This window comes from Suricata suricatta, chromosome X (genome assembly GCF_006229205.1).
Source record: "Suricata suricatta isolate VVHF042 chromosome X, meerkat_22Aug2017_6uvM2_HiC, whole genome shotgun sequence".
Taxonomy (NCBI): domain Eukaryota; kingdom Metazoa; phylum Chordata; class Mammalia; order Carnivora; family Herpestidae; genus Suricata; species Suricata suricatta.
Window position 1 is genome coordinate 19,405,369 of NC_043717.1, and position 17,266 is coordinate 19,422,634.

Here is a 17,266-nt window from a genome sequence, read left to right on the forward strand (position 1 = left end):
GATTTAATTTGCATTTGTTTGATTTTTAGAGAAGAATATTTTCTGTGCATATCCTTAGGATTAGCAGTTATTCTTAGATAAGCCATTTGTTTTTTACACCTTAACTGTGATGTCTTCAATGTCATAAAAAACCCACATTCATTTATATATAGAAGCACAAAACACTGAAAGTAAATATTATAAGAGGACATGTGCCTTGGCACTAGCTCTTCACTTTAAGTGACGCCATGTTTACCTGTTGGCATGGCTTCACTTGTGACGTCTGAACACTGATTTCCTTTCAGATTTTGTTTGCTCTGTCTCAGAAATTTGCATGAGTAAGAGTTAAAACATCAGTCTTCCCTTAATCAGTTTTGGCATCACTTCTGCAAGTTGTATCCGTGATACTGTCTACCTTCTTAGAAATGTGGGCCCTCTATCACAAGGGGTTCCCAGCAGGAGTTTGGGAGGCTGAATCCAAACATGACTGTGTTACTGGCAGAATAGCCAGGAGCACGTAGCCCCTAGGCCAGTGCACCCTCACTGTCACCTTCTCATGAACGATGACTCAGTGTTACTAAGTGTGCAAACAAACTGAGGTCATAGACACACTGGCAGTCTCTTAGTTCTCACGAGCAGACTGCAGTCTGGTTATTTTTAGGTTTTTATTATTGAAATTGTTGAACTTACACAAAAGCAGAGAATCGTATTATGAATCCCCATGTATCCATCATTCGGCTTCAGTAATTATCAACTTACAGTGACATTGATGACAATAATAGCTAATAGTGTGATCAGGGCCGTGCGTTTGTTTTTCTGTGGCAGAACTAAAATTGTAACTTACTGTCTTTAGAGTCTCCGTTTTACTTGACATAGTAGCCGGCAAATAACAGTTGTCCAGTGAACATTAAAAGAATTTACTTGCTTTCTTAACCTTGGCTTCTCAAACATGCTTTATGTGCACAGTGCTAGATTCTGGGATATAAAATTGAATAAGCAAAGCATAACCCATGTTTTTAAGATGGTGATGGTCTGTTAAAGATACATTCACTGTTCCATATTTTTTACCTTTTAAAAAATGAACAGATTTCTGCAGTGTTGATACAAGCACAGTAAATTGTGATAAAAGGACTTTCTCTGTCGTAGTTACTCCTAAGTGTTGTTTACAGCAAGCTATTTATATATCAAAGGTGATATGTCTTGATTAACATCTGTCTGAATACTTAAATAAACACAGACACGTTTTAAAGAAAACTTGTTTTATCGCATTCATAGGAGAGTGGAACAGAAGAGTCTGTGACTGGTTGTGGATGGTCTTCTGAGAGGACATCTGTACATCTGTACACACAGATATTTTTGTGATCTCGGGTGGGCTTGAAAATAGGAGGCTAGCCTTGGGTGCAGGAAGAAAGTCGTGAGATTTACCTTTCTAGAGATTTTAGTCCTTGTTGTTGAAAGGAACGGAAAAACACTGTGTGCGATTTTCTGAATTACTGCAATCTTAGCTTAAATATATTTCATAAAGTAACACAAAGTACTTCACAGCTGATTTGTATAGCCCTTGCTAACTTGAGCCTAAACTACCAGGAAGCAATTTTTTTTAAATTAAGCCTTCTAAAACTAGCTTGTAAAATTCCCAAATAGCCCCAATCTAATAATTGGAAAGTATGTCAGATGAAATTTAGAATTTCTTAACATTGCTCTGATGTACAGTCGGTTGAAGAAGATTTGTTTTAAGTAGAGTTATATTGATTAAGATTTCTATGCAGTATTACCTGTCCAAGTCAGTCAAGACTCTACATAATGCAGGTTGGAGGAGATTCAAATACTTGGAGCGTTTCCTAGGCCCTCTCCGGCCCTGAGTGTATGATTTACAAAGTGGGCAGGACATGGGTGTGTGCCGCCCTGTCAGAGAAGTTGCTTTATTCCTACTACACCAGTTCTCCGACTTCCTGCTCTCAGGACACTTGGATACTTTTAAAATAATTGAGAACTGCCAGAGCTTTTGTTTATGTGTGGTCTGTGTTAATATTTACTGTTAGAAATTAAAACTGAGACATTTGAAAAACATTTATTTATTTATTTAAAAATGGCAATAAACCCAGTATGTGATTCAAAAATAACATTCCTTGAAATTACTATATATTTCAAAAAAAAAAATTAGCCAGAGGAGCGGCATCATTTTAGAATTTTGCAAATCTCGTTAATGTCTAGCGTGGTACAAGACATCTGGGTTCTCACATCCACCTGACTGTCCAGTCTGTTGTACTGTGTAGTTTTGGTTAAAGTGTAGGAAGAAAATCCATTTCCACACAAATACGTAGCTGGAAAAAGAAATAATTTAGTACTTTTTTTGGATAGTTGTATATATATTCTCCTTTGATTCTACACTTACCTAACTGGTATTTAAAATTTTTTTTTTCATATTTATTTTATTTGGGAGACCAAGAGAGAATCCCACACAGGCTCTGCACTGTCAGCACAGAGCCTGATAGGGAGCTCGAACTCCCAAACTGTGTGATCATGACCTGAGCTGAAATCAAGAGTCAGATATTTAACCAACTGAACCACCCAGGCTTCCCTGAGTGGTATTTTCTTACAGGTCATTTGTAATGTGGAAATCTGAAACCTCATCAGTGAACTTTTCATACTCTCACATTAAAATCTGTTGGTCTGTGTTGTACTTGGAATAGAGATTTTATTCATGCAGAGCATAATGCATTGGCCATTTATGAAATGATAATTCTGGCAGTTTTACAGATCTTCCAAATATTGGATGCATTTTGTTGTACATTATCAAAAACCACACTTTAAAACATTTGCTACTAACACCATGAGAAAAGTCTTTAAGTATTGAAAAGTTGTCAGGCTCACACACATGTAACTTGAGTTTTTCAAAATTCTAATTTGTGCTTAAAAGCAAATCTTACCTTAGACAGTATGCACTGCCACTTGTTTGTCTGCAGGTTGCAGGTTCACTCCATTCTGTTTTGAGAGATTGTCCTATGAAGACCTGAGTTAGAATAGCAGTAGTTGGCTCGTCATTCTTGTAACGAAAAACTGTGTTCTTTGAAAAAGGCAGCCAGTTTAGCTTGCAGCTCTGAACAGTCGAGCAAGTGCATTTCCTCAAGTAAGCTTCGTCAGCGTACAAGACGTGTGCCTTGTGTGGGATTCTTACCTCGTCACACAAAATAGTAGCCTTGTGCTCAGGGTCAGGAGCTTCAAAATCTAATAATTTTTGCTGTTTCACAAAGAACATTTGTTGCTGTTGTTTAATTTTTTTAATTTCAGTGCATGTGTGAGTAGGGGAGGGGGAGAGGGAGAGAGAGAATCTTAAGCAGGTTTCACGTTCAGCACGGAGCCTGATATGGAGCTCAGTCCCACAATCCTGGGATCGTGAACCAAGCAGAAATCCAGAGTCAGACCCTCAACCAACTGAGCCACCCAGGCACCCCATAAAGGACATTGTTTTTTTTTTTTTCCTTTTGAGAACTGAGTGAGTGGTGACAAGGACTACAGTGAGTAGTGGCGCAGTTTGGTATGGCTGTCCCGATTCATGTTTTAAGGCATTAGGACCTTTACTTGCCCTTGCTTCCGCATTACCAGCACAAGCAGTATTGTTAGGAAAATAATTTTGACCTCTCAACTTCCTGCAAGGGTGTCCGGAACCCCCACAGGCCTGCAGACCACATTTAGTTGATCCAGTCATGTGGCGCCCTGTTGGCTCCCCTTCCTCTTGTCTTTTGAAACCCACCACAGAGCTAGATCTCTCCCTCCTCCCCTTTGTGCGTACTGAGTTCCAGTCTAGTAGACTGTATTTTGTGTCACCTCTTGCTTTTAACTTTGGCTTTTATCTCTGCCCAGAATGTTGTTGCCCCTGCCACCTTTTCTTAAAATCCTGTGTTTTTTTCACATGTCAGCTCAAGTTTTTTTCTCCTGTGATTTCTGCTCTCCAGTGGTAGTGATCTTTGCCTCTCAATTCTCTCCCTAACAGTTTGCTCACATCTGCCTTATGGCACACATAGTTTATTTTCGCGGTTTTATTTGTGAAATGGGGAATCATCTAATAACGGATGACTTAGGACCAGTGACTATCGTATTCATCTCAGAATACAGCCCTCAAAGTTAGTGAATTATTGCAGAGTGAGCAAAAGAATTTATTCTGTATACCTTGGGTTGCTACTGTACACCAAGAAGGGTCGCGAGCACTGTGCGTGCAGCAGCAAGCAGGGCTGACCTGTTCCTGCCCTCGTGGGGCCGACGTTGTTCCAGCAGGTCACCCCTTCTGCCTTTCTAGAGCTGAGATTGGCCGTGTTAAGTCCACCGACATCTGGTACCTTTGAGATTTATGTAGGCTAGAGAAGCCTTCGAAAAATGGATCAGTCAGGGGTGCCTGGGTGGCTCAGTCGGTTAAGCCTCCGACTTTGGCTCAGGTCAGATCTCACATTCGTGGGTTCGAGCCCCGCGTCAGGCTCTGTGCTGACAGCTAGCTCAGAGCCTGGAGCCTGCTTCCAGTACTGTGTCTACATCTCTCTCTGCCCCTCCCCGTCTTATGCTCTGTCTCTGTCTGTATCAAAAATAAATAAAACATTTAAAAAAAAAAAAGAAAAACGGATTAGTCAGAGTAGCCGTTCTCCAGCATCCTTAATAACCAGTTAATTCAGTGATAGAACTGCAAACATGAGGAGAAACTCTAAAGGCTTCATAGGAAGCTGGATTTATAGTCTTAACTTTTTATAGCCAAGTTTTTATTACGCGCCATGGCCCATAAGCTTGTATTTCTTTTTTGCCACAGTTACATTTGGTTATATTATGAAGGAGGGAGGAATCTTGAGGATGGAATGTCTATAGACTGTGGCACCGTTGTCTACATGCAGCTTCTGTCCAGTTTCTGTTTCTGCGGCTGATAGGACTGTAGGAACAATGTGTTTAGTGTATATCTGTGTGAGAAGGGTTTTCTTTTAAACTGTGGGGCTTTTTGTTTTCTCTTTTCCTCTTTTAGGCATTGACCAAGGACCCCCAGGATTACCCTGATAAAAAAAGCCTACCCCATGTACATGTTGCCCTCTGGATAAATTCTCAAGGAGGCAGAAAGGTGAAAGCTGGAGACACCGTGTCGTATGTCATCTGTCAGGTAAAATTGTAGTAATTGATAAGACTCCCAGACCCCTCAACCTGTAGTAAACTTCATGTCACCATAGTGTCTTACTTCGTGCTCCTCCAAACAATTGATGCCATAAAGAGATGGGTTAGTCTGGTTGGTTTTATACGTGAAGCCTTAGTAAGAGGTGATGTATGTTATTAAAAATTTCCTAAAGCATTTAAGACCAGTGTCCTGGTTCACTTGAAATTATCTTGGTGAGACAGATGCCTAACAGTAGCTGCTGTTTCAACCCTAAATTAACGTGAGTGCGAATGTGTGTCAGTTTGGTCACGTGTCCAGCAGGAGTCTATTAATCATTCGTTTTGCCACAGTTTCTTTCCATTAGGATTACTGTCAGGATGAGAGAGTGGGCGTGTTTCCCTAGCCTGTGTTCCAATACTTACTTGAAAAAAGTATGAAGTGCTTGATAATATGGGGAAAGGTGACAGATCCTAAAAACATACCTTAGGAAGAAAACACAAATTATCTAACCAGTTTGGGGTTCTTTTCTTTATTTTGAGTGGTGGTGGCCTAGAACCCACCTTCTTGCTGTCTCCCTCTTCCATGAGGCACCTCTGAGGAACCTCTAACTCCTCTGGAACACAGGTTGAAGCCACTAACCAGTTTCTTTGGGGAGTAGCATGTATTTAACAGTTAGGGATAGGGAATGATGGTTGGATAGAAAAGCAGTTTCTTTCTTTGAAAGTAGTTAGCTCCAATTGGAAAAAAGGAGAGGTCTTATCTCTCCCTTAAAAAAAAAAAGAGTCAGCCTCTATCCAAATGCTTTAAAATTACCATGGTGTGGTATACTTACCAAAAGGCATAATTCATCTGTGTAAGACTTTTTAAAATTAATTATTGTATTTTGTTAACACAGTGAAAAAATGAAATAAGCCTTGAGCTTCATTGCATTATGATTGATCTTTGTCAGACTATAGTCAGTGTGTTTTTAAATCATAGTCTTTTCAGAATTTAAAAATTAGCTGCTAATATCTGCTCAGCATCGCAGATGACGTACATAACAAATGATTTAAGTACGTGGACAGGAATCAGCACTTGACTCTGTCTCCCTCCTAGGGTTACCCTTGATTAAGAACTGTTACAGAAAGCCAATTCCTGCAGGAAAATATTTCCATAAATGTCTGACTTGCTCAAGCTCTTAATGTGCTTTGCATATTGCCTCTGACAAGTCTCATCTTAAAAAAACAATTTTCATATTATGCAAATAAAGATTTTGGTAAATAGGCTAGGTTTTTTTTTTTCCACTTATAACTTCACATACAGGAAAAAGCTCTTAGATTATTAGTGACAGGAACAGATGGCAATACAGCCTTGAAAATTATATAGGTTCTGTGAAATGACATCTAATAATGAAATCCAGCCACAATTATGTTTTGGCTAAACCTGGAATGGAGATATATGGTAGTGTGATCGATATATTTAGAAGTCAAGGTTCTGTTCCTTGATGTCTAGATATTAGGTCTTATGATTTCTTTTTCTTGGGTTTTACTGAGCTAGAAAAGCTCAAAAATGCTGAGACTGGTATCGTACAATAAATCCATTTTGATGTATTGTCAATATTTCCCGCATCCACTGGTGCTAGGCATTAACTTACTTGTTGAAACTACAATTCCTGTTTCTTTTTATGTATTCTTCTCATTGTATTCCAAGAAAAGCTGTAGGACTTTGATTTCCTCTGTCCCCTAACCGTGGGATAGGCCCATTTTGAGTATGTTGCCAGCCAGAGCTGCCTACCTCTTGTGCTTTTAAGGACTCAAATTATTTTGTTTCCAAACACAACCATATGTTTAGAATCTCTTTTTGATATTTTGAAGAGTACTCTAAGCAAAGGTGCCCTCCACAAATAGTCTGTCTCCTAGACAGGTTTTGTTTTTATTTAAAATTTCTAATTAAAATTACACTATAGTACTCTACTGATAATTTATTTAGACTATAAATTCAGTTGAGTTCAGAGTGTAGTGTTTTTGGTGTCTGATTTATATTGTAGTTCGTCATTTTGTAAAATCTACATAAATTACTTGCTGGGTTTTAAAATCAGCTTCCACTTAATGGTTAAGTTTTAAATTCTTAATTATTTAACTTTGTTTAGACATAATTTCCATAAGGTATGCCTTTAACATAATTGTTTTAAGGGGCCTACTTGTCATGCATTTAAATAACTTTTTTCCATTAGTTTCCTGCTAAAGATGACAACATAATTTTGAATAAAATGACTGCACCTGGTTGTCTCTGTAAAGTATGTACTTTGTGAACTTGGTGAATTATTACACAGGCACTGCAAGCAAGACCAACTTGGCTTCTTAATCTGTTCTTAAAGTGTATGCCATGTGCTACTGCATATACCATGGGATTTTGCTCGGTTTGAAAATTAGGTCTGTGATGCTTCTGGTTCTGTGTGTCCCTCTCTCTCTGACCCTCCCCTGCTCACACTGTCTCTCTTTGACTCTCAAAAAAAAATGAAAATTAGGTCTGTGAGGGATATATCTCAAGTCGTAGCCTGAATGTTTTTCCAACACAACAAAATAAAACCTGTCTTACCAATTACTTTGCATTTAGTCCTGTTTGGGCTCAGATTTTTTAAATACAGCAAGAACTATGTTTGGGTTGGGACACTTGGGTGGCTCAGTCAGTTAAGCATTCAACTCTTGTTCTCAGCTCAGGTCTTGATCTTAGGGTTGTGAGTTCAAGCCCTGCATTGGACTCCATGCTAGGCATGGAGCCTACTTAGAAAAGAAAAAAAAAAGAAATATATTTGGGTCAGTGTTAAAGCTGGTCTTTTGTGTGGTTATTTAAAATAAAAACTTTCTTAACTGGGGATATGCTTAGAAATTTTCAACTACTTTTTAAAAAACTTGCCTTACTTTGAGAATATCTTCTAATGATATATTGGAAAGAAACTCATGTGCCTTAAAAAGAAAAAAAAAATTTGTCTCTACAATTTGATTTTTATTTATCATTAAGAAGTAGTTAATTCAACATTGCTATAAACTTAAAGACAAACTAGTTTTTTTGTAAGTTCATTTATTTATTTTGAGAGAGAGCAAGCCCAAGCAGGGTAAGGGCAGAGAGAGAGGGAGAGAGAGAATCGCAAGCAGACTCCATGCTGTCAGCACCGAGCCCAATGCAGGACTCAATCTCACGAACCGCAAGATCATTACCTGAGACAAAACCAGGAGCTAGACGCTTAACCAGTTGAGCCACCCATGTGCCCCAAGGACAGGAAAGTTTTTAAAACAATACAATACTACAAATTAAGTTTCAGGTGTGTGTTAATAAAGTCAGTATGAATACAGTTGTGGTGCATAAAGATGGTGCCCAGGGATTTTTCACTCTTTTTGTCATTGACCATCATCTTACTCTTGACTCAGAGTTTTCAAAGGGCAACAGTTAAAGTTGATGAATTCTGCTCAACGTCTTGTACCATGTTGTGAGCTACTGGAAAATAACTATTTGGCAGGTCTTTCAGTCTGATATTTGCTTTCTTTTTAGTTGTTTTATTATATTCTAGACCAGATAGGACCTAGTTGATAAATATCTCAGTTTGTTTCCCTCAGGAGCCTTGCCAGAGAAGGAGGCCTCTACCTCCAGACTGGTGAAGACAATGGTGTGCAGGTTGCCTCTGCTTTTTAGGTTAGGCCCTGAGAAGGGGCTGATAGTAGAGGAATGACAGAATAGGATTCATGTTATCTATTTGGCAGAGCAGCCGAGCACTGCAAATAGTTAAAATTGACTAGTCTGACAGGACGCCTGAGTGACTCAGTCGGTTAAGCGACTGACTTCAGCTCAGATCGTGATCTCACGGTTTGTGGATTCGAGCCTTGTGTTGAGCTCTTGTGCTGACAGCTCAGAGCCTGGACCCTGCTTCAGATTCTCGGTCTCCTCTCTCTCTGCCCCTCCCCTGCTCACGCTCTGTCTCTCTTAAAAATAAATAAACATTAAAAAAATTGACTAGTCTGAATGTTAAATTCTGTTGTTGTCAACAAGAGGAGGAGTGGAGCAAGTTGTCAGATGTTGGTCCGATAGAGTGATGAGTTGGAGATTCACAGATGTTGGTGACCTCACCCACGGGGCTGTGAATCAATTATATAGAATTCTACAACGTTTTATAGAGAGGAAGCCTTTGAGGGGCGCCTGAGTGGCTCAGTTGGTTTAAGAGTCCAACTTCCGCTCAGGGCATGATCTCACAGTTCATGGGTCCGAGCCCTGCATCGGGCTCTCTGCTGTCCGTACAGAGCTTGCTACAGTCCTCTGTTTCCCTCTCTCTCTGCCCCTTCACTGCTCGTGCTCTTTCTCCCTCCCAAAAATAAATAAATAAGCTTTTTTTGCAAAAAGAAAAAGCCTTCTTTGAAAAGAATACTGTCTGACCTATCTTTATTTTCTTGAGGAGAGCCGTGTAAAAAGTGCAGAATGGCATGTGCTTCATTCCAGTGACCAGATATTTTGCTTCTAAAGCATTGCCATTCCACTAAGATAGCTCATTCATTTTTTTCCCCCATTATATTTTATATATGAGTTACTGATCTGTGGGTTTCTTACTCCTTTTCCACTTGCTCATTTGTTTCTTGCTACATATAGCTCTCAAAGAAAATATTACCCCTGGGGGGCCTTTCAGATCAGATTATGACTAGAATTCTTGTATGAAGGGATTGTATTAACAGAGTAAAAGGACCACACGTATCTTTTCTCTTCACTCCTAAAAGGCCTTTCTGGCTAGACTGATAGTTAGCAAGTCTTCTCATTGTGCTTCTGTGATATGGCAGGTGGAATTATTTAATCTAGTCATGCCATCTTGTTGGTTTCATGTTTCAACAAAAAATAGAACACAACACATGCTGGATTTACATTCTGGGACACTGGGTGACATGTTTTCCTTGATCTTCCTACTCTTAGATACATATGAAATGTTCACCAGTAGGTCAAAAGGACTTCTCGGTGTTTGGAATTGAATACCTAACGTTTGAATTGTTATCCCTCTTTGTGGCCAGGGAAGTATGTGTGATTGAATTTCTTAATAACTACCTGTACTGTGTCCTTTTTTAGGATGGGTCAAACCTCAGTGCAAGTCAGAGGGCCTATGCACCTGAGCAGCTACAGAAACAGGACAATTTAACCATTGACACCCAGTACTACCTGGCTCAGCAGATCCACCCAGTCGTGGCTCGGATCTGTGAGCCAATAGACGGAATTGATGCTGTCCTCATTGCAACGTGGTTAGGTAAGTGTCCCCCGCTCACATAGCCTCTTACCCGGCTGGCTCTGCCAGCAGCCGCGGTCTTCCGTTGACTGTCGCGAGCCTTGGTGAATGGCATGGAATGTGTCGAGCACTTTTTTTTTTATGGTTGGGTAGTTATGTTTCCGATTGGTTGATTAGTGTCTGTCTCCCTTTATAGACTGGGAACCCCACATATTTGCTCCGTCTGTGGCCACATGCCTGCTCTACAGTAGGCCCTGGATCACTAAATGCCGAGGGAAGAGAGGAGAGGCAGGAGAAGGGACAAAGAGAAGATTGTAGGCACGGTTACAGTGTCTGAGCTTACCTTTGTTGTACCTTTACTTGGTGAACTTCTGCTCATAAGGAGATTGATGGTGTTGCGACGGGTGGTCTATCTCTGAATGTATTTTTGTATAAAGTTGAGTATCCTACTCTTCACTTTATTTTAAATTCTTTGAAAACTAGACTTGCTGTTACCTTCCAGGAATGAGCCAATTCCTAATTTCTCATCATCCCGGGAGGTGCTGGTCAATCCTGAAACCTCTGTTTTTTCACATTTTCCTGTGTCACCACTGTCATCTCCTGCTTAGAAATGTATTTTGTTACTTGCTCTGACTTCATTTCTAGATGGCAAGCATGTAAAGAGTTACAGTGCTTTAAGATGTCTGCTCTCCTTCCCATTGTACGCAAAGATGAGTATTTTTAGAATACTGCCTAATGAAGTCCTTAGATGACGCCTTGTGATCTGTAAGTGAAGTCCAGGTGCCACTGACATCTCACGGTCTTTAATCTGGCAGTTGTAGACTCTAACTTTGGGTTCCAACCTTTATTTTTAGCGTTATTTCTGAACCGGTATACTTAGGGTCCCCCTGATGTGGCATTGCTCATTCTGTCCCTGCTTCATGGAAAATTCTTCCCCTCTTCTCATTGAAATGTGTGACTTAAGACATGGGCGTTGATATCATAGAGACTTGGGTCTCCGTGCTGGTTCTGCGATTCACAAGGTCTGTGGCTTTTGCAAGCCTCTGAACCCTGCTCTAAGCCTTAGTTTCCGGCGTCACCAGGTGGAGTAGCTCTGAGGAGCAATAGCCTGCCCCACAGGGGACGCTCCGCTCAGGCCTGGAGCCAGGGAGGTGCTCTTAGCAGCCGCGCCCCGCTCCCCTGCCAGGCAGCGGCGTGAAGCTGGCCGTGCTCGCCCAGTCCGGAGGATTTATACGGGGTTAGTGCTCACTGGGCACGTGCAGCCTGGCATCGGACAGGTGGATGAGGAGGTCACATGTGTGCCATCCGGCCCCTGCTGAGTGTTTGCCTGAGCTTCTGCAGGCCAGGTGTGCCTCCGCTCTTCCACCAGTGTCTGCTCGGGAAGTAGAAACTCATTTTCGACACTTGCCTAAGCAGAACAAAATTAGGAAGATAAAATCTGCTACCCAAGTCATCATATAATGTGTTCTCAGAGTTGAGTTGTATGTGATGATGTTTATAAATCCTCAGCTGGGAGGAGGGGCGTTTAAGTGCACGGTGGTTTTTTTAGCTTCCTTCTTTCTCACCTCCACGGTGGGTGCTACTCTGTCAGATACTGTACTGAGCATTTTGTATATTCTCTCATTTAATCTTCCCAGCAACCTCATGAGGGTCTGATGTGTTTGCTCCATTTTACAGAGAAGGAAGCAGAGGCTCAGGAAACTAACGCCGTCTTGTCGCATAGCTAGTAAAGGGGCTGGTTGTGTTCGGATTGGGACCCAGCCCTCTGTGAACCCAGCTTGTGCCCTTAGCCACTGCGCCGCCGTCTGCTACCTGTTCTTAGCTCTGAGAGGCTATGACACAGGTCCTCAAGCAGGAGTGACTGGTGTGGATGTGAAGGCACAGGAATTCCATCTTCTTCACGCTCCTTCCTCTCCCCACTGCACCCATTCCCAAACATAGGCAGTAAAAACACCCGAGCAGAACCATTTTTTGAAAGAGATCTCCCAGTTTTTCATTTATGCCACCTCACCACGGAGCTGGTCTGGACGCTAACTGCTACACTTTTCTTCCCTGGTGTGAGATTTCCTGGTGGCCTGGCACTGAGCAGGAGTAGATGGGACATGCACCACCTCCCGAGTGACATGTAGGTCAGTGCAGATCCTTGAGGAGAGTGTGGTGGAGCCTGCCTGGTGGGGACCCTGATAACCCGCTCACACGTCTCAGCCCTGGTCCCTGAGGGGACCAGACTGATGTTGTTGATTTTGGGGTCGTACTTAAGATAGTTCTAAATTAAGCAGTGGACAGATTTTGACTTGATTAAAGACAGACTTGATCCTAATCGCTGCTGCCCTGTGATCACAGGCTGCCTTATGGATCTAGTTTTTGCAAATTATTTTTAAGCTGGTAGTCCTATGGGTCCCGTCTTCAGAGGGTCCATGTTATTACTGACCAATCTCAGGGCACAGAGAGTGCCCTCCGTACTTGGGCACAGTTCCACCCAGCCCCCGTCTCTCCTAGCCCATCACCCGCCAGCTGTTGGTGCCTGGTAGCCCCTCAGAGCTACTGGAGGATCTGTGTCTTCAGCTTCTAAGGAGTTGCTACGACTCACCTTTTTATCCTCTACTTTTTATCTTGTGCCACCTGACAGCGGTTCTTTAGCCTCAGGCCTGTGAAGTTTGAAGTTGTCTTCACTGTGCTGTCCCCTCACCCCCTGCTCATCCTCTTGTCCCAGTGCAGCTCCTGCTGTCACCAGCCGCTGTCCACATCTCTGCCTGCATTAGTGAGAAACCCTCAGTCCTTTCCGCTCCTCCTCTTTGCCCATAGGGGGTCCACATGCGTGAAGTGCAGGACTGAAAATACCATCATCGACTGTGAAGGTTGACTGTAAAGGTCTGTAGAAAACGTGGGAGCTCCCCAGGCGGGCGGCTCCTGCCAGTGTTTGCTCCCTGCCCTCTGCAGGAGCCACATTCTCATCTTCGTCCTTTGTCCTTCTCCTTCCCCCCCCCCCCCCCCCGAAAACCAGGGTGGCTGTTTTCACCACCAGCAGGTTTGAGGACCCTGTTAGCAGTTCTCACTTAGCCTGTGGTTTTAGAGCGGAGGAGAGGGGAGGAGGTGGGGAAGTGGTGGGAAAGTAACGGGAGTGTAAGGGGGTGCATGGTTTCTAAGAGGTACAAGCCGTAGGCATAAAATTACTGTAATTTGTTTTAAAAATTCTAAATCTGTTTTCTTTATATGAAAAAAACTGCAGTTAGTGAACTGACACTGTTAAATAAGTTGAAGTGTACAAATGTATACATAAAATACAGGCCCTCCAACTGCCTAATCACAGACATAAAATAATTCTCTTGCTTTTAATGTAGTTTTTATCTTTGATTAATGAAATGTATTACAGTGTTGAAACTTCAGTGAAGTTTGATACTTTGTCCTTTTAGTTAGTACAAAGAAATCAGGAATAATGGCATAATTTCATTTAGGAAAATTATTAAGTTCATGATTTTTTATTTTTAAGACTCTTTTGTGGAGTGCAAGTATTTTTTTCAACTACCTTTTTCTTTTTCTATTGCTTTTATACTGCTTTCCTTGAAATGAAAGGCAAGCATCAAGTGTTGGTTTTATTCTGTGGCTTCATTTTGGAAACGCTCCGACTGTTTGTCCCTGTCAAGATCCCTCCTGAAATCCATCTGGTGGCACGTTGCATAGCCAGGTGATCGGTATGGGAAGGCCATTTTAGTGAGAAGGAGAGAGGATAGTCTGTTAAATGAATGAATGAATAAGTGTGTTGAATTCAAAGAGAATAATTTGTTCTCTCTAATAACTAATGGTCCTCATTATCCCACAGTAAAATATGTATCATTTTTCTGAAACTCATGCAAGATTATTGCTACTGGGCTTAAATAAAGCAAAATTTTACTCTTTTCCATCTGTGAATAGAAAATACAGTCTTACTCTTCTTACACAATAGCCCTATGGGAAACATGGCCGTGAAAACTTGGAACTCTTAGCTTTTGTTCTCCAGACCATAGGGTTTTTTTTTTCCCCCTCTTGTTATAATGAAAGCTCTCTGTAGTCTGTAGAGGAAATACTCACAGTATGCTACAATATCCAAATAGTCTTCTGTACCTAACAAAACAGGCAAATGATAAGAATAGTCTAAAGTTCATCCTTGAAATTCACCTTATAATAAATTTATTTCTTGTATAAAGTACTTGTAATATCTTTGCTCCAATGAGCAATGATTTGTATAATAGCTGTCAAGTACATTTCTTCGTGGCCGTTGATTAAATTGTAGGCATGTGGCTATCTGGGCAGTTTTCTCATTTGTCCTGAGAAAGTGAAGATATTTGAAGAACGTGAGAATTTAGAATTTAATCTCTGAAAGTAGTGTTTAAAACTGCACAATACAGTTAACCGAGTGTGTTCCTGGATTCACTTAGAAAGTAAAAATTCCCTTTTAAAAAATGGCCCCATATACCACCCAGGTTACAGAAGGTAGTTTTTTGTCAATAGATAGCATCCAGTAACATCCAAGAAATAAGTGCAACAGCAGGCCAAGCAATGTCAGGGATGCCTTTGACAGGCCTACAAAAGATTGTGGGGTAGGGGGTGGAAAAAGTATACATGGCTGGGAGTAGAATGCTGTTACCAGCAGGTGCCTCGGGTATTACTTTGTTGATCTAAGAGTCTTGCTTTTTTTCATGATTAAGCTCTTACAAGAATGTACATATGTGACCATCATTTGCAAATCTTGAATATTTCCTATAGCATAATTAATAAATGTTAAAAGTAAGATCACACCAAATGCAAAGTAGTTTTTTATCTTATCAGCTAATAAGGGCCACCTCTTCCAGGATGGCATGCCATTCCATCACATCATCAAATGAATCATGCTCCCAGCCTACTTTTGCATTCATTGACTATATTAATGTTGAAGACTGCTGGGCTCAGCATCATGATGGGCATTGTGAGGAATGTGTAGATCAGTAAGCCCTGGCTCCTTTACTCACATTATAGCCCAGGCTATTTAGTCTATTTCTCCGTGGTGGGGACGTCTAGTGGATAGCACAGTACATGTCCCAAGAGAGGTAAAATAAAGGATTATAGCTATTCAGGGGACGCCTAGACCACTTGTAGCTTGGACCACCAGGGAAGAGTTTATGACAGTGTTGGCATTTGGCATTAAGGGACTGTGCTTTGGAGAGGCCACTGCGGACTCGATATTGGTTGCCTGTTGCCACCTCTCATTAGTTCTTCCAGCCCATTGCTGAACGGCGGTGACCCTAACCTGCACGGCAGTGACCCATGCCGTCTTAGCCACTCCACGTGGCATATGAGGGCCTATAGTGACACTGCTCACCTTAGTCCAGCAAAGATCCCTGGGAACTTGGAGCCAGACTCTGAGTCGTGTTTAAAATAATCACTAAGACTAGTTTTCTTCTGGCTTTGTAACACTTGGAGTTTCCAGAGGAAAATAGGAATTTCTCTCATTTATAACTTAGGTCAATTTAAAAAAATTTATAGCCTTATTGAGTAGTAAATGACACATATAACTAAATGTATTAAAAGTGTACGAAGTGATGATTTTATATACATATGCATTGTAGAATGATTACTAAGATCAAGGGAATAAATACATCTGTCACCTCACATAGTTTCCATAGTTAACTCTTTTACTTATTTTTGAGAGAGAACAGGTGAGCAGAGGAGGGGCAGAGAGGGAGACTCAGAATCCCAAGCAGGCTCCAGGCTTCTAGCTGTCAGTACGGAGCCCAGTGCGAGGCTCGAACCCACCATCCACAAGATCATGCCCTGACTTGAAGTCAGACACTTAACTGACTGAGTCACCCAGGTGCCCCAGAAAGATGCATCATTTTAAAATGACCCTTACCAATACTGTGTAGCCTACAGAAAAATGACTAAGATGTGAAAAATGAGAATAGCTGAACACAGCTTTAAACTTTATTTTAAACTTTATTTATTTTAAACTTTATTAAAACTATGTTAAATATACATATATGAATAAGAGAGAAATGTGTGAAGGTGGTAGATTATAGCTTCCTTCTAGGAAAAGTAATATTCTTATTAAAAAATAGACTGTTTTTACAAAATGAGAAAGAAAAAAATGGTTAAACAATTCCTAACTTCTGAAAAGGCAGCCTAGGGACCTCCAGCTGCCTGTCCTAACCCCCCCGCCCCCCACCATACGGACCAGCGTAGCCAGGGAGAACAGGCCTTTGTTGTAAAAGCAGCAATGCTTGGTCTGTTATTTTGTGCTATTTTATTTTCCAAATATTTTTCAGCATATACTTACAATTTTTTCTCAGGTTTAAAAATAGGAAAGAAAATACAAATACTTCTAGAGTTTTTTCCGGCCCAGAGGTACATATCTCATTAAGTTAGAATTCACATTTAGATCTGTCATCAAAGGCATTAAAACAGTTGAGTGAGGTCATGAGGGTGCTACATATCATGATTTTTCTTCCACTCACAATTTTGGGAGTTATCTTTGCAGGACATTAAAAATCTTGCAGGTTTATTTGACCCAAAGGTTTGGATATTATTTTTTTAAAAATACTCAAGTTTCCCATTCGTCTTCCCGAGAGGTTTACTGTTACTATGGAAGGCAGTTTCAGGTGTGCCGCTTATAGTTGTTAATCTTGAAATTGGATCTATAGAATTCTTACAATGTTTTATTATGGAAAATTCTAAAAGTGTTCAGAAGTAGAGAGAATGGCATAAGATTCCCCCAGGTGCTCGTGACCGAGCTTTAACCATCTGCTACTGTGGACAGTCTTGCTCCTCTTTTTTTTTTTTTTTATACCTATTATAATTATTTTGAAGTGAATTCTAGACACCGTTGAATTTTACCTGTAAATACTGCATTTTACATTTTTAAAAGATAAGGGTTCCCCTTTTTACCACAGCTACAATATTACCACTAGTAAAACAAA

General features: G+C 40.9%; 1 protein-coding gene across 2 annotated transcripts in view; it reads left to right on the forward strand.

Moving 5' to 3' along the window:
* The window catches only part of POLA1 (DNA polymerase alpha 1, catalytic subunit), a 302,841-nt gene that overhangs the window by 123,890 nt on the left and 161,685 nt on the right, over window positions 1–17,266 (forward strand). For both annotated transcript variants that reach the window (XM_029930723.1, XM_029930724.1), the window contains 2 exons: window positions 4,982–5,113; window positions 10,184–10,358. In XM_029930723.1, the coding sequence (XP_029786583.1) occupies window positions 4,982–5,113; window positions 10,184–10,358 (307 nt within the window). The remainder of the gene's footprint in view (window positions 1–4,981; window positions 5,114–10,183; window positions 10,359–17,266) is intronic.